Source organism: Pristiophorus japonicus, chromosome 22 (assembly GCF_044704955.1).
Source record: "Pristiophorus japonicus isolate sPriJap1 chromosome 22, sPriJap1.hap1, whole genome shotgun sequence".
Classification (NCBI taxonomy): Eukaryota; Metazoa; Chordata; class Chondrichthyes; family Pristiophoridae; genus Pristiophorus; species Pristiophorus japonicus.
Window position 1 is genome coordinate 8536073 of NC_091998.1, and position 17689 is coordinate 8553761.

Here is a 17689-nt window from a genome sequence, read left to right on the forward strand (position 1 = left end):
ACAGGAGGAGCTGTGGCTTCATAGCCTGCGCTCCCCATTGCCAACACTGAGTGAAATGACCTCCTACCATAAGGGGCGCTGTGGGTTAACACTGAGTAAAATGACCTCCCACCACAGGAGGAGCTGTGGCTTCATATCCTGCGCTCCCCATTGCCAACACTGAGTAAAATGACCTCCCACCATAGGGGGCGCTGTGGGTTAACACTGAGTAAAATGACCTCCCACCACAGGAGGCGCTGTGGCTTCACATGCTGCGCTCCCCATTGCCAACACTGAGCAACATGACCTCCCACCATAAGGGGCGCTGTTACCCCTCTCGATAAAGGCACACATCACTACAGCGGTAACGACATTAATCAACCGAACGCTACCTATCTAGTTCTAAAACACAATATCGCCAATCCTTTATCATCTCGTTATTATTTTGCGTCACTCGGAGCTTTAAAGCGACTTGTAGTTCAGATGCCCATCTTGCTTCGTCTTCCCGCTCGTTGACAGTCGGCGGGCTGGGGCCCAGCGTTGCCCTGAGTTACGGCGGCGCTCGATTTGTTTTGGAGCGGATAACGGCAACCTTTCAGCGTTAAAATAAATAAACCCCCGCGGTGCCGGAGGGTGAGGTTCTGTAGAAGCCGGCTGTGGCTCAGTGGGCAGCACCCTCGCCACTCCATGGGCTCGTGCACAAAAATCCAGGCTGAGGCTCCCAGTGCAGTGCTGAGGGAGTGCCGCACTGTCGGAGGGGCAGTCTTTCGGATGAGACGTTAAACCGAGGCCCCGTCTGCTCTCTCAGGTGGACGTAAAATATCCCGCGGCATTATTTCAAAGAAGAGCAGGGGAGTTATCCCCGGTGTCGTGGGGCCAATATTTATCCCTCAATCAATGTCACTAAAACACATTATCTGGTCATGATCACATTGCTGTGTGTGGGAGCTTGCTGTGAGCAGATTGGCTGCCACGTTTCCCACATTACAACAGTGCCTACGCTCCAAAAGTACTTCTACTTCATTGACTGTAAAGCGCTTTGGACCTTCCGATGGTTGTGAAAGGCGCTGTATAAATGCAAGTCTTTCAACCTGTCCATTAACTCTGCCACAGGTATCCTATCCCACATTAAGTCCTGTTCGCCCATCTCCCCGTACTCACTGATCTACATGTTGGCCATGCCTTCATCAGCTTGGCTGTTTACCTCCAGCCCTATTCTCCACCCACCTTTCCAAATCACTCCACGAATCTCATGCCACTTTCTGAAATCCCCTTCAATAAAAAAACCTCTAGTCTTGTCGCTGAGAGCATGCAGAAACCAAGCGCAGACAGCGGAAGGAGCATGTGGAAAACCAGACTCCCCACCCACCCTTTCCTTCAACCACTGTCTGTGACAGAGACTGTAATTCCTGTATTGGACTGTACAGTCACCTGAGAACTCACTTTTAGAGTGGAAGCAAGTCTTCCTCGATTTTGAGGGAATGCCAATGAATGAATGAATTAAAAGTTTCCCCTGGCTGGGGAGTCTAGAACCAGGATCACAGTCTCAGAATCATTTTGGACTGTGATGAGGAGAAATTTCTTCCCTCAGAGACGAATCTTTGGAATTTTCTACCCCAGAGGGCTGTGGATGCTCAGTCGTTGAGTATATTCAAGACAGAGAGCGATAGATTTTTGAATATTAAAGGGAATCAAGGGATATGGGGATAGTGCAAGAAAATGGACTTGAGATAGAAGATCAGTCATGAAGTGTTACCTCCCCTGTGGAGTTATCGCTAAACACTATGCACATGAGATATCTTCCCCAGAAAGTAGTAAGTGCAAATTTATTTTGTGATGAATTATCTGCAGTAAAACTGCACTTTACTGATTCTGCAATATCAAAGTAAAAGTACAGATATAAATATTCTGTTATACTGTACTTAAAATGATATTAAGATTATGGGCAATATCTCACTGTTGCCATCTGTGTAGACTGACACATAGTTTTACAATCAATTCAGGTTTCAGAAACATTTCTAAAATGTCTGTTTCTGTCTTTTTCACTTATTTCTGTAGAATCGCAGTGACTGTGGTCCTGGTGCAATCCTGACACAATGATACAGTCCAGGGGATCATGAAGCCGCCACCAATTATGCTTGCCTGCCGCAGATTTGAAACTTGCAGCCTTTGCTGCATTTCCCATTATCTTCGGTATTCTCCTTTGTGTCATCAAAACAATGCAGTAGCCAGGGATCGAACCGAAGTCCTGGAGCTGTAGCACTGTCTGCTGCAGGTACCAGTCAGAATAGTTTAAAGCTGGAATTCAGCACAAAATGGGCAAGCTAACAGCATTAACCCCATCAGAATGAAGCGCATATGTCCACTGATGCTGATTAACACTAGGGGTACACAATTAGAAAACCAGGGAATAGAGTGTAATTATACAAATTAATTTGCCCCAATGCACTTTAATCAAGAGACTTGGACAAACATAGTAATTAATTTCACCTCTGAGTTCTTGTTCTGAGCCATGTCACCCATGGTAGGTGAGATATTACCTGATGGTAAGGTAAGGTAAGGCTGGTGATCTTTTCAGTCCTCTTTTGCTTGCTCTGCAGGGCTGCCTGTGTATGGGGTCTAACTCAATTCTATTCCTAACAGCTTACAGTGTTCTTTTGGTGCCCAGAAGGGATTGGCCAGCCTTAGTCACAAACTGCAAGCTGGAGCTGTAGATGGAACACGATGCATCTCTTTTTGAGGAATTTCAACACGCCAGCCTTGCAATTGTCCTGCAGGTTGGCTTCAAATTATGTCAGTCGGATGCGGTGAGTTTGATCTCTTCGTGCTCCCATTTATTTATTTCAAGCACCTGTATATGCATTTTTCTGCTCGTCGAATTGAGAGGTGTCAGTGGAGAATAAAAGTGCAGTTCCACGTTTTGTACACAGTATCAACATTGGGCTCTCCCAGATCATGCAAAGCACACAGTAGATGCAGAGCAATTATTTTCAAAAGACTTGCATTAATATAGCACCTTTCATGACCACCGGACATCTCAAAGCACTTTACAGCCAAATGGAGTACTTTTGGAGTGTTGTAATGTGGGAAATGCAGCAGCCAATTTGTGCACAGCAAGCTCCCACAAACAGCAATGTAATACTGGCCAGATAATCTGTTTTAGTCATGTTGGTTGAAGGATGAATATTGGCCAGGGCACTGGGGAGAACTTCCCTGCTCTTCTTCGAAATAGTGCCATAGGATCTTTTATGTCCAACTGAGATAGCAGACGGATTAATGTTTCATCCGAAAGACTGCACCTCCGACAGTGCAGCGTTCCTCAGCACTGAACTGGAGTGTCAGCCTAGATAATGTGCTCAAGTCCCTGGAGTAGGGTTTGAACCCACAACCTTCTGACTCAGGCGAGGGTGTTAACCACTGCACCATGACTGATACCAGAAGGAAAGCATATACGAGCCAGTAAGCTGCTTCACTGGGTTATATGGGTAGGTGGAGCTGTTCATTCTCTAGATACGTTTAACAAGGACAGATAGTTTTCTCTTTAGTCTTATTTTGCTACATTTTCTTTCCTGTAGCAGGCTCTCCGTCATGTCACATCCACCTCTAACCAAGAAGAGAGCTGGCAAACAGTGTCCCTGCCAGTGCTGCGCTGTAACCGACCGGGAGGGTAATGGCGAGCAAGTTGTATCTCACAGTTTTCCCTCTGTGTGCATCTGTCACCATATGGGGAATCTTGAGCACGCACCCGCTACCTGTGAGGCCATGGCAGTGCAGGCTGTCCCAAAGTACATGCATTTTGATGTTTGTCAAAAATGGTTCATATGCAGTACATCAGACAGCTGGAGGCTGTCAAGTATCTGATGGTTCTTGTGTGTGCAGATTTGACACCTCAGTGTGAACACATGGAGCAACCGCGGTAGTTCATATTCATAGCAATATCTTCTGCCTTTTCTTTTTTAAATTGCAGCCACCTGTTTGAGTTGAAGGAGGACGATGTAGCCTGCCAGAAGGCCCTGAGCTCCGGAACCTTCCTTCTTTTTCACGGTCTCGCACCCCTTTTGCAGAAGACTGAGAACAAGTACACAACGCCATTTGTGGCAGCCTCAGGTACAAATGCTGGAGAACTACAGGCACATGGGGGCTGTGTCAACCCTCTGTTTATCTTTCAGAAGCTGAAAATGGCCGTCTCAGTGTGGCTGCTCTCTGAGAGACTGCTTATCTCAACATAAACAACAGCCATCTCCTCTTACCTTGAACAACTTTTCAACAAGTTGTTTTTTTGTAGTGTTTCTGGAGAGGAGAGCTTTCCTCCATCTCGAGGAACATAGGACCAGGAGGAGACCATTCAGCCCCTCAATGAGATCACGGCCGATCAGCGACCTAACTCCATATACCCGTCTTTTGCCCCATATCCCTTAAAACCTTTGGTCAATAAAACTCTTATCAATCTTAGATTTAAAATTAACAATTGACACAGCATCAACTGGTGTTTGTGGAAGAGAGTTCCAAACTTCTCCCGCTCTTTGTGTGTAGAAGTGTTTCCTAATTTCACTCCTGAAAGGTCTGGCTCTAATTTTTAGACTATGCCCCCCTCGTCCTAGACTCCCCAACCAGCGGAAATATTCTCTCTCTATCTACTCTATCAGTTCCCCGTAATATCTTGAAAACTTTGATCAAATCGCCCCTTAATTGTCTAAATTCTTCACGTCCCCCAAAATTATCATTCCTCTTTAACATAAGAGTAATTGTAATAGTGTGGTGTTTTTCATAGATGCACTTTGTATCTTGAGGTGTTGATTGTAATGACTTGAAAGAGTTATTTTAAAAAAAAATTCTGATGTTCAATTCGCAGTGTTGACAAAACAGAAGTATTGGCCAGCTGTTGTAACTGTCCAAAAGTCATACATAAATGATCGAATACTGCTGTTAAAATGCCCACAAGTGTAGTTAGTATAAGCAGAAACTCACAATTCATAGTGGATTGCAGGGTTGCTTCCTCTTGCTGACCTGATACTCGCTTGCTTGCGACTTTGGGCTCTTCTTATTAACACCTTCCAAACCTGCGGCCTCTACCATCTAGAAGGGCAAGGGCAGCAGGCACACGGGAACACTACCACCTCCAGGTTCCCCTCCAAGTCACACACCATCTGACTTGGAAACATATCGCTTGTTCCTTCACTCGGTCAAAATCCTGGAACTCCCTCCCTAACGGCACTGTGGGAGCACCTTCACCTCACGGACTGCAGAGGTTCAAGAAGGCAGCTCACCACCACCTTCTCAAGGGGCAATTAGGGATGGGCAATAAATACTGGGCTTGCCAGCGACGCCCATATCCCAATAACAAAACAACTTAGGATCATAGGAACAGGAGGAGGCCATTTTGCCCCGAGAGTCTGTTCCGCCATTCCATGAGATCATGGCTTATTTGTGACCTCACTCCATATATATGTAGAATAGCCTCCACTCCTGGTGCCGTATCCTGCAAACTTGTCTCCTTATACACAGAAATTGTGCTGTTTTAAACAAGATTAACTTCTCTTCCAGAGCTGAATGGAATTCTTCAGAAACTGGATCAGAAGGAGAAATATCTGGAGGGGTCGGTGCTGATTGGCTGTACAGAGAGTCACGTGCCACAATTTGCACTTGATCTAGGTAAGATTACGCTGCAAGGGTCTGTATTCTAAATTAATGTAACTACCTTACTTGCATTGTAGTGTACACCTTTGCTGCACTATAATGCACATAATGCATATGGAGTTAAATGCATACATACCTTTACATTAACTAGCATTGTAGAACTCACGTTTTTATGAAACAATGCAGTACAGATCTTAATAATATTTGCAATGTGCATTTGGCTGACAGGATGAGCCAGATTACTTCATTAGCCTCCTCCAGCATGCATGTAGCTCTGTCTTTTCTCCACGTATGTGGCACTTATGTACACATATAGGGCTCAAGTTTCGGACGCCTGCTAGAACGGCGCACATCGGAGAGGCCCGCTTAATTTGTAGAACAAAAATTGCGCCGAATACTTACCTCGCGATTCTCCGATATCTGTAGACCCATTTGCAGCTCAGCGCGGCGCAGCAGGAGCTGCAAATGGGGGCGGAGCTACAGCCCTGCGCCAAAAACAGTGCCGGCAGTTGCGCGCGTGCGCAGTAGCTCCCGAGCCTCCCAGCGCGTCCTGTGTCCGGGGCGATGACCCTATCTCAGGCCGAAGGGACGTCACCCCTATTCCGGGCCGAATGGCCTGACGCATCTTAACTCGTCGGCAGGGCCCACCTGAAGTCCCCCAAAGTCCTCCTTGGAACCGGCGTCGACGGGGCCCGTTCAGCCCCACTTTCCCCCTCCCCTCCCCCCTCCTCTCCCCCTTCCTCTCCCTCTTCCCCCTCCCCCCTCCTCTCCTCCTCCTCCTCTCTCCCATCCTCCTCTCTCCCACTCCCCTCCTCTCCCCCCTCCCCCCTCCTCTCCCCCTCCTCCTCTCTCCCACTCCCCTCCTCTACCCCCCTCTCCTCCTCTCCCACCCTCTCTCCCTCCCTCCCTCCCTCCCTCTCTCCTTCCCTCCCTCCCTCCCAGCCCCCTCCCCTCCTCCCCCCCTCCCCCTCCCCTCTCCTCCCCTCCCCTCTCCCCTCTCTCCCCTCTCCCCTCTCTCCCCTCGCTGTCAGAAACACAGAGAGACAGAGACAGAGAGAGAGAGACACTGGGGGAGGGGCCCGTTACAGCATGCTGTTGGAGGGCTCCCGGTGCAAAGTTAACTTTTTATTTATTGATTGATTTTTTATTACTTTTTTATTAAAAAAATTTTTTTTTAAATTGATTTATTTATTATTTATTATTGATGATGGCTCTTTATTTGTAAAAGTGAAGAGTTTAATGCTTGTAAACCCCCCTTCCCCCCCCCCCCCATCTCTCATTCCTTACGCCTGATTTATAAGTGTAGGCAAGGTTTTTCTGAGTGTACAAAAATCTACACTTACTCCATTCTAAGTTAGTTTGGAGTAAGTTTTCGCTGCCTAAACTTGCAAAACAGGCGTAAGTGACTGGACACGCCCCCTTTTGAAAAAATTTTGTTCTACAATGAAACTATTCTAACTCATTAGAACTGGAGCAAACTAAATGCTGAGAATTGCAATTTCTAAGATGCTTCATTCTAAACTAGTTGCTCCAAAAAAATAGGAGCAACTCAGGCCGAAACTTGTGCCCATTACTTGGAAGAGTGGGGAAGCAGATTCACTTGCAACAACAATACCTGTAGCAACTTTCAAAAGGGATACATACTTAAGAGGAACAAAATGACAGGGCTATGGGGAAAGAACAGGGGAGTGGACTAATTGGGAGCTCTTTCAGAGAGTCGGCAAAGATGCGATGGGGCAAATGGCCTCCTTCTGTGCAGTATCATTCTATGATATACCTCTCCTGTTTGCTCCTTGTGTGCTCCAATCCACCCTCCTGCCCAATTCTCGTAGTGCAAGTGCAAGTAATTACCTACTCCTTATCCAACTGAGTCTCTCTGTTTGTTCGCCAAAGTCCACCCTTCCATTGACCATTTGTCCATTTGTCTGAATTCCACCTCTCGCCTGCTCTGTGTGAGATTTGAGTCTCTCAGCCTGAAACACCATTAAGGAACCATACTTGGAAAACACCGAAGACTAGAAATACTCGGGACTCCTCTAATGTAAGTGCTCCGAACATAATTCAAGATGATATTCTCACCTGTGCTGTTAACTTCAGGAAGAACTGAAAAGACTAGAGCAGAATCGCTTCTGAAGGGAACGTTTGTTGATTTACGGAAAGCCTTCTTCCTGTTGGATGGAAAGGATGCACCCCTGCTGTCCCAGGTAAGATAGAAGCTTTGGCAATAAGGAAACGTTTTTCACCCATTCTTTCCATGTAGGAGCAAGCATCAGATTTAGCAAACACAAAAAAATATCCATGGCGTTGGGTGTGGGGAGGTAAGTGCAGGTGGTCGCACACGGCTACTGTGTATTAATGCCTAGAGTTGTCTAGCCTACATTATTTTATGTATTTTCCAGCATCCTTGTGTCTCTCATTGGTGTCAATCACTTTCGAAAATTGAACTGGCAGATCCCATCACGATTCTAACAAGACTTGTTGTTTCTTCACACTCTTCCCTTGGAGAACAGTGTGAAGTAGTGGAAGGATTCACGGACGATTAACAGTTTGACAAGCCACGACGCAAGCTCTTTTTCCATGGCCATAACCATCGTTATACCAAAAGACAGGCAATGTTCCCTCTAATTTTGTCCCCCTGCGCGGGCCCTTTCAATTTGCTGCGCAACTGCGTATGTGCTGTGTCTCTTCCAGCGGAGCAGCTCCCACAACCCACCATCATAGGCAGTCCCTCGGAGTCGAGGATGACTTGCTTCCACTCTAAAATGTAGTTCTCAGGTGACTGAGGAGACTAATGCGGGACCTACAGTCTCTGTCACAAGCGGGGCAGACAGTGATTGAAGGAAAGGGTGGGTGGGGAGCCTGGTTTGATGCACGCTCCTTCCACTGTCTATGCTTGGTTTCTGCTTGTTCTTGGTGATGGGACTCGAGGTGCTCAGCGCCCTCCCGGATGCTCTTCCTCCACTTTGGGCGGTCGTGGGCCAGGGATTTCCAGGTGTCGGTGAGGATGTTGCACTTTATCAAGGCGGCTTTGAGGGTGTCCTTGAAGCATTTCCTCTGCCAACCTGGGGCTCGCTTGCCGTGTCGAAGCTCCGTTTTGGGAGTCTCGTGTCGGGATGCGGTCAATGTGGCCCGCCCAATGGAGCTGATTGAGCGTGGTCAATGCTTCGATGCTGTGGATGTTGGCCTGAGCAAGACCATTGACGTTGATGCCAATGGATTTGCAGGATCTTGCGAAGGCAGTGCTGATGGTACTTCTCCAGTATTTTGAGGTGTCTGCTGCATATAGTCCACGTCTCTGAGCCATATAGGAGGGCGGGTATCACTGCTGCTCTGTAGACCATAAGCTTGGTGCCGGATATGGGGGCACCCCGCACACCCCCCTCACAACCCCCCTCTCCTATACCTGTAATGTTTTTGCTTCATGGGTTCTTCGCTTAAAAATTCATAGCAACACATTGCTATTTAAAACTAGTTGGTTTATTAACATAGGTTTAACCATTACACTGCACATTACCAGTTCATCCACCAGGCTCACAACCACCTGCCTCATCGTGGATCCCCCGAACCCAACTGACTGAGGTCTTGTGAACATCACGCGACTGACTAAGCCATTCAACTCAACAGCTCGACAACTATTTTGGTAGATCATTTAAATCAAGTGTCCCCTTTTGGCAAGGGTGCTAGAACCCACAAATTAGCGAATAAATTTTAAACTTAGTTCAAATTAATATTTGGTTGCCAGGAGTGATGATGCACTCCAGTCCCTCCGGTGCCCACCTCTCGCGGAAGGCCGCGAGCGTACTGGTGGACACAGCTTGCTCCACCTCTAGGGACACCCTGACGCGAGCGTAACTGCGGAAGAGAGGCAGCAGTTGAGCTGAATGACCCCCTCGACCACGCACTGCCTGGACAAGTTAATGGCAAACTTGGCCATGCCCAGGAGCAGTCCTACGAGGAGGCCCTCCGACCCTGCCCGCTCCACTCTGCAGAGGATGCCCAAAGATCAGGAGCGTGGGACTGAAGTGAAACCAGAAATTGAGGAGCAGCCCCTTCAAATATTGGAACAGGGGCTGCAACCTGACACACTCAACATAGACGTGGAACACGGTCTCCTCCAGATCGCAGAAGTTGCAGGCGGCTCGGGAGTCCGTGAACCGGCTTAAAAAACCTATTGCATGGGACAGCCCCATGCAACACCCTCCAGGCCAAGTCCCAATAAATAGAGGGAGGACTCTCGCGTAAAGAGAACTCTCCATTGGGGACCCCCGCCTCCTCCGGACAGCAATCAACAGCTCTACAAGCCACCCACTCTCACTCGAGTATTCCAGGAACCTGAGCCGCAGCTCGGGTCTCCACTAGCCAGGACTGTATGGAGTGGGGCTTGAACCCTGTGCCTTCTGACTTGGAGGCAGGAATGCTAACCACTCAGCCAGAGGCTCGCTGCACACTGGCTTCTTGTGACTGAATGAGTCCCGTTCCTTTTTTATTATATAGGATTTTTTTTTTTAACTTTGCCTTCTGCAGTTCTGGTTTTTTTCCCCTCGTAAAACTGTAAATCAGTGACATTGAACATGACTACTGGAGGACTTGACAGATGGATTTTTCTTTATTATTGGGAAGCTCTGATATATGAGTTTCTCCTTTGGCGACAGACAGTTTGCAGTATTGGCCTCTGCCCTAAGATAATGACAAATGCTTGCTGTCTGCTTTTATCAGTTTTGCTTTATATTTAAGAAGGATCTTCTCAGGTTTGCAGCGTGTGTTCTGAGCTTTCAGTCTGCATTTGAATTTCAGGTCAGACTGCCTGTCTGGACCTGTGGAGAGTATTTGACAGTAATGTGATGTGTTTTAGGCACAGGGCCTTCTCCGCTGGCACAGCACACACCTCTACTGCAGTAGAACTGGACACCTGATACACAAGAACGTGGCAGGCAGTAAACGATTCTGTAGCACAGATGAAATAATCTACTACCCACAGGTAACCTCTGGACGTGACTCTAATTAGCATTCAGCTAACTTTATCTGACACAGCTTTATCTGACACTGACACTGTCACCTGTAGCTCAGTGGGCAGCACTGTCGCCTCTGAGTCAGAAGGTTGTGGATTCAAGTCCCACTCTAGGGACTTCAGCACAAAAATCCAGGCTGACACTCCCAGTGCAGTGCTGAGAGAGTGCTGCACTATCGGAGGTGCTGTCTTTCAGATGAGATGTTAAACCGAGGCCCTGTCTGCTTTCTCAGGTGAACGTAAAAGATCCCATGACACTATTTCGAAGAAGAGCAGGGGAGTTATCCCCGATGTGCTGGGGCCAATACTTATCCCTCACTCAACATAACAAAAACAGATTATCTGGTCATTATCACATTGCTGTTTGTGGGAACTTGCTGTGCACAATTTGGCTGCCGCATTTCCTACATTACAACAGTGACTACACTTCAAAAAGTACTTAATTGGCTGTAAAGCGCTTTGGGACGTCCGGTGGTCGCGAAAGGCGCTGTATAATTTTTTTTTACAGTATACCCATCTTCCTCCTGCTAAGACACTATCTGAAATTCTTTGTTAACAGATGTCTCCTGTGGTTATCATGTTGGTATCTGATGGGACACGGTGCCTGCTGGCACGCCAGGAAGCCTTTCCTCCTGGAATGTACAGTGCACTGGCTGGATTCTGTGATATTGGTAATCAGCCTTTGTTACATTGGCACATAATGCAATGTGCGCGGTTGTGTAGATAGAACAACCGATTCAATTTTATTCTGAAATGTCTGGATGGGGTTTTTATTCCTATATCATTTTGAATTATTTTAAAAGCCTTTTGTAAAATGTTTATGAGGAGATAGCCTCCTTGTGTCCTCTCTGCCCAAGGAAGCAGTTGAGGCTAGCTCATTGAATGTATCAAATCACAGATAGATAGATTTTTAATCAATAAGGGAATTAAGGGTTATGGGGAGCGGGCGGGTAAGTGGAGCTGAGTCCACGGCCAGATCAACCATGATCTTGTTGAATGGCGGAGCAGGCTCGAGGGGCTAGATGGCCTACTCCTGTTCCTAATTCTTATGTTCTTATTATGTGCGGACATGCCTGGCCTCTGTTTGACTTCTCACTCCAACAGCTTGATTGAGATGGAGAACTCGCTGTGCATGGAAATTGTGGGCACAGAACCACATCCTACATAGATATACGCAGAAACAGGTCATTCGGCCCAACTTGTCTATGCCAGCATTTATGCTCCACACAAGCCTCCTCCCAATCCACTTCATCTAACCCTATCAGCATATCCTTCTATTCTTTGTTTATCTAGCTTCCCCTTAAATGCATCTATACTATTCGCCTCAACTGCTCGCTGTAGTAGCGAGTTCCACATTCTAACCACCCTCTAGGTAAAGAAGTTTCTCCTGAATTCCCTATTGGATTTATTCATGACTACTTATTCCTATGGCCCCTAGTTTTGGTCTCCCCCACAAGTGGAAACATCTTCTCTACATCTACCCTGTCAAAACTCTTTCATAATCTTAAAGACCTTTACGAGGTCACCCCTAGAGAAAAGAGCCTCAGCCTGTTCAGCCTATCTTGATAAGTATATCCTCTCAGTTCTGGTATTATCCTTGTGAATGTTTTTTGCACTTTTTACAATGCCTCTATATCCTTTTTGTAATATGGAGACCAGAGCTGTTCACTGAGGTCTAACAAAGGTTCGATACAAGTTTAACATAACTTCTCTGCTTTCCAATTCCATCCCTCTAGAAATAAACCCCAGTACTTGGTTTGCTGTTATTTATGGCCTGTGTTGCTACTTTGTGACTTGTGTTTCTGTACCCCGAGATCCCTTTGCTCCTCTACCCCATTTACACTCTTATTATCCAAGCAGTATGTGCCCCTCTTATTCTTCCTACTAAAATCTAATATCTCGTACTTACCTACAGGCAACTGTCGATTATCCGGGTCCCTTGGGGATTGGGCTATGCCGGGTAAACGATTTCTCCGTTAGAGCGATTGACATTATAAAATTAAAACCCGATGCCTTCCCAGGCCGAAAGGACTCCGAACGCACTGGCCCAATGCCTTCGCGGGCCGAAATTTTAAATCCCGTTACAATGGTTTCCCGTTGGATCCATGTGTGGATAATCGAGAGTTGCCTGTATATTGAATTTCATTTGCCAATTACAACCCCACTCTGCAAGTTTATTCATCCTTCTTGTATTTTGTCGCAGTCTTTCTCAGTATTTACTATACCCCACCAATTTGGTGGCGTTCTTAAATTTTGAAATTGAACTTCCAATTCCCGAGCAAAATCGTTTATGGCATCCAACCATAGTATTCGGAGGGGGGAGGGGGAGGGGGGTGGGTACAAGGAAATCTAAACAGAGAGAAAGGTAGAGAGGAAATGTTAGAAGAGCGGAAGAGGGAGAAGCAAAGTGACAGAAGTCCTAAGTGAGGAAGTGAAAACTAAAAGAGGACTCTGACGTTATAGGAACATTCAGCCCCTCGAGCCTGTTCCGCAGTTCAATCAGATCATGGCTGATCTGTTATCAGCTCATACTGTCAGCAACTTACAACAACAACTTGCATTAATGCAGCGCCTTTAATGTAATAAAACGTCCTAAGGCGCTTCACAGGCGCATTATGAAACAAAATTTGACATCGAGCCACATAAGGAGATATTAGGGCAGACAAAGAGGTAGGTTTTAAGGAACGTCTTAAAGGAGGAGAGAGAGGTGGAGAGGCGGAGAGTTTTAGGGAGGGAGTTCCAGAGCTTGGGGCCCAGACAGCTGAAGGCACGGCCATCAATGGTGGAGCGATTAAAGTCAGGGATGCTCAAGAGGCCAGAATTGGAGGAGCGCTGGGATCGCAGAGGGTTGTGAGGCTGGAAGAGATTACAGAGATAGGGAGGGGGCAAGGCCATGGAGGGATTTGAAAACAAGGAAGAGAATTTTAAAATCAAACCAAATCCCTTTGCGATAGCTGACACACAGTGCGGCTCTGTAAAGGTACTTGAGAGTGGCCAAAGACCATTTTCCCTCACTCGCTGTGGAGAAGTGACCCCAATTGTGCTTTGATAGGCAACCCCATGCCCATCACGTCGATACTAGAACATCTTGCACCAGCTGGCCACTGGTTGATTGATTTGTAACAAATTTGTTTTTTCCGCAGAATGTCGATTCTTCATTTTTTTTTTTCACCTCTCCCAGGAGAGACTGTGGAGGACTCTGTGCACCGAGAGGTCGCGGAGGAAGTTGCTTTGGACGTGTCCTCGGTAGAGTATTCTACCTCCCAGCACTGGCCCTTTCCCAACAGCTCGCTGATGATTGCTTGCCATGCAATGGTGCAGCCAGGACAGGACAAGGTCAGTTGTGTTCAGACTTCTGCCGAGCAGAGAAAGCAGAAGCTATAATTCTGCAAATTAACGTCCTGCTCACCTCGCACTCTATGGCAAAAAGACTTGCATTTAAATGGCGCCTTTCACAACTGCCGGAAGCCCCAATCGCTTTTTACAGCCAGTGAAGTACTTTCAAATTGCAGTCACTGTTGTAATGTGGGAAACGTGGCAGCCAATTTTCACACAGCAAGATCCCACAAACAGCAATGTGACAATGACCAGATAATCTGTTTTTGTTATGTTGATTGAGGGATAAATATTGGTCAGGACACCGGGAATAACTCCCCTGCTCTTCTTTGAAATAGTACCATGGGATCTTTTACGTCCATCTGAGACCGCCCACCTAAGAGCGCAGACTCTTTAAAGTCGCATCTCTGACAGTGCGGCACTCCCTCAGCACTGTACTGGAGTGTCAGCCTGGATTTTGCGCTCAAGTCTCTGGAGTGGGACTTGAGCCCACAACCTTCTGACTCTGAGGCACTGAACCACAGCTGACACCATCATATATATTAACTCACCCTCTCTTTAACCTGCCATCATCTTCTAGCGTGTTTTTTAATGTGAGGATGAGGAATTGACTGGTTTCCATTCTTGGCACCCACTGTGTGTATGGAGCACTCGTAGGTCAGATTTAATCTGAGCTGGATGTCGAGCAAAGCAATGCCCTATCATTGTGCATCATCCAAACTCAAAAGAGCACTTACTGCAAAGTATGCCGGTGCCAAAGCCTGAAGGTAGGACAAGAGGCACAGGTTTAAACTCATCCAAAGCCAACTTGGCCTTGATGTCGGAAAGTTGTTCCTTGCATTAAATGTGATCAGCACTCGGAATCAACAGGAATGTTTTTCTAAGTGAATCAGCTAAGAGCATAAGTACACAAGAAATAAGAGCAGGAGTCGGCTGTCTGGCCCTCGAGCCTGCTCTGCCATTCAATATGGCTGATCTTCTGCCTCAACAACACTTCCCCGCCCAATCTCCATATCTTTTGATTTCCCTAGAGTTCAGTAATCTATCTATCTCAGCCTTGAATATACTCAATGACTCAGAATCCACAGCCCTTTGTACCAAGTCTTTCGTGTTCATTCTCAGGATGTGCGCATTGCTGTCATGACCAGGAATTTCTGGCCCATCCTTATTCACATTTATCTTCAGTGATCTATTATTTTATTTTTAAACCTGTAATAAGATTTACAGTCAAACTCTTAACTTAAGTGAAAACTTTGAGGATAGTGATTAGCCAGAAAGAAATGCGATCATAGACTTCGCAAACTGATTAGAAATCCCACTGTTCACTGACAGCACAGATATGGGGCAATTAGCCTTTAAACAAAAAAATCTTTCCCTCGTCAGGCAATCATCACAGCCTCCTTGTAACTCAATCATTAGTGATTAATGATTAAAAAAAACCATGAGCAACACCGATCTTCCCATTGACGGAGACTTGAAATACCCACCATGGAAGCGCTGGCCATTTTGGGAAAGAGCAGGCAATATTCACGCAGCCAGTCTCGACCCACTATCCAGGTGGACAAAATCGTGGGACACCAGCAACATAAAGAACCAGCGCCTCATCACTGACCCAACAGCAGAGGTCTCTGGCTTCGACCTCCCTTGAAGTTAGTGGGCAGCGAGCGCGATCACCTGCTCCACACGGGGAAGGTGAGGGACGGCCCGAAGTGCGACTGTGGCCGTGGGTCCCAGAGCATGGAACACCTCACATCGACCTGCCCACTGAGATCTGTGGCGGGAGGCCTCTCATTTCTCCACTCGGCATCTCAGGAGGCCATTGAACAGAGAGCCAGGCTCAACATCCCATAATAAGCTTTCCCATCATATGTAACAACAAATATAAGCAAATCGCATAAAGACATAGGCAACCAGCTAGTTTTCCCTTATTTCTACTCTGTAACCAGTCACAAGGTATAGACATTTAGACCCGCGATAGCTCCTGTATCTCCTTATTCGTTCAGGAGACGGTTTAGGATTACTGTTGAATTGGGCCCAAGCCGTTTTTCACCATCACCACTGTAATTTCCAAATTACTGACATGTATTCTGTCATGGCTGCAGATCGACCTGGACCACTCTGAGCTCGAGGACGCCCGCTGGTTTGATGCCGAGGAGTTAGCAGAAGCTTTAAATCGTAAACGGTCGCCTACCAAGAAAGAAATGAGGGAGCTTGCATTCTGGATCCCACCACCGTGGGCGGTAGCACATCAACTCATCAAAGAATGGACCCAAAGGCAGCAACCATCCTGAAATTCTGCAGCCGCTGAATTTGTTGGGATCATATAATGCACTGGACGCTATTCCTTTACAAAGTGCGTTGTATTTTATGTGGCTCAGCTATTAATGAGGCAGCTATAAAAATAAGAGTGTTTCCTCTATCATTTATAAAAAGGAATATGATAAAGGTTTTCTGTCTCCTCTATGGCACAGGACATAGAAGGAGAGTAGACAAGTAATCATAATACAAATTCATTATTAATATGGATATACGGCACAGAGAAACAGGCCATTTGGCCCAACCAGTCCATGCTGGCGTTTATGCTCCACTCGAGCCTCCTCCGTCTTTCCTCATCTAAATCTATCAGCATAACCCTCTATTCCCTTCTCCCTCATACGCTTGTCCGGCCTTCCCTTAAATGCATCGATACTATTCGCCTCAACCACTCCCTGTGGCAACGAGTTTCACATTCTCACCACTCTCTGGGTAAACAATTGGCTAATTATCAATAATAATACTCTGGTTATTGACAGTGATCCTACTTTCAAAGTTACATCCTGGGACTTTAACAAGTTTGAAAATGTTCAAGCCAGACATTTCCCCAAAGTCGCTTTCATTTATTTAAAATCCGAATCTCTGTTCATGTTGTGTGAGCGCTCTTTGTCTCATAATACAATTCAGACTGTGGAATACGGGAGTTTTTCCCAAACATGAGAAAGTCTGGACACGGTGCTAAAATCGACATAAATTGCTGCTTATAATTTTAAGTTGATAAAAAAATGTAATTGTTGTCTTGAAGTTACAAGGAGTTGTTTAGAGGTCCGCTGAAGGTCTACATTCATTTTATCTACATGCAGCATTCAGGTAATTACATTGGAAGGCTGAAAGCCCCAGTCAGGGTTGAATTTCTATTGTATGGACTGAATAGTAATATGTACAATATAAGCAATTAAATACTATTAAAATTACATTTAGGTGAACATTATTTGTTTTATTTTTGTGATAATGTTGTAACATATTAACAATCATATTCTTTAGAGCCTTTTGCATATCTCAATATCTTTGTGCTTAACACAGCAAATCACTTTCTAAAATGCAGTGACTGTTGTTATGCGGGCTATCTGAAGATATGGATGAGAAAGAATGTTCAATCCATTCTAACCTATCCATGTGAAACAAAGTGACTTTCAAAAACGGCGATCGCTCGAGCCCAAAGCACATCACGGAATGCAACAACAACATCAACAACTTGCATTTATATACTGCCTTTAATGATGAGATTAAAAATTTGAAACCGAGCCACATAAGGAGAAATTAGCGCAGGTGACCAAAAGCTTGACCAAAGAGGGAGGTTTTAAGGAGTATCTTGAAGGAAGTAGAGAGGCAGAGAGGTGTAGGCACAGAGTTCCAGAGCTTGGGGCCCAGGCAACAGAAGGCACAGACACCAATGGTTGAGCGGTTTTAATCAGG

The 17689-nt window shown here is 46.2% G+C and overlaps 1 protein-coding gene across 6 annotated transcripts; it reads left to right on the forward strand.

Moving 5' to 3' along the window:
• The first annotated feature begins 299 nt into the window (after nucleotides 1–299).
• nudt13 (nudix (nucleoside diphosphate linked moiety X)-type motif 13) lies at nucleotides 300–17192 on the forward strand. Of its 6 annotated transcripts, none has more exons than XM_070865596.1 (9): nucleotides 300–343; nucleotides 2623–2786; nucleotides 3947–4086; nucleotides 5524–5631; nucleotides 7714–7820; nucleotides 10469–10594; nucleotides 11184–11295; nucleotides 13806–13960; nucleotides 16063–17192. In XM_070865596.1, the coding sequence occupies exons 2-9, from the start codon at nucleotides 2704–2706 to the stop codon at nucleotides 16249–16251; spliced, it is 1020 nt and encodes a 339-aa protein (XP_070721697.1). In that variant the 5' UTR covers nucleotides 300–343; nucleotides 2623–2703; the 3' UTR covers nucleotides 16252–17192. The 6 variants fall into 6 exon arrangements, with proteins under 6 accessions (XP_070721697.1, XP_070721694.1, XP_070721693.1 ...); XM_070865593.1 differs by lacking the exon at nucleotides 300–343 and adding an exon at nucleotides 354–2254; XM_070865592.1 differs by lacking the exon at nucleotides 300–343 and adding an exon at nucleotides 354–1793 and having other exon boundaries at nucleotides 2038–2786.
• Nucleotides 17193–17689: the final 497 nt, after the last annotated feature.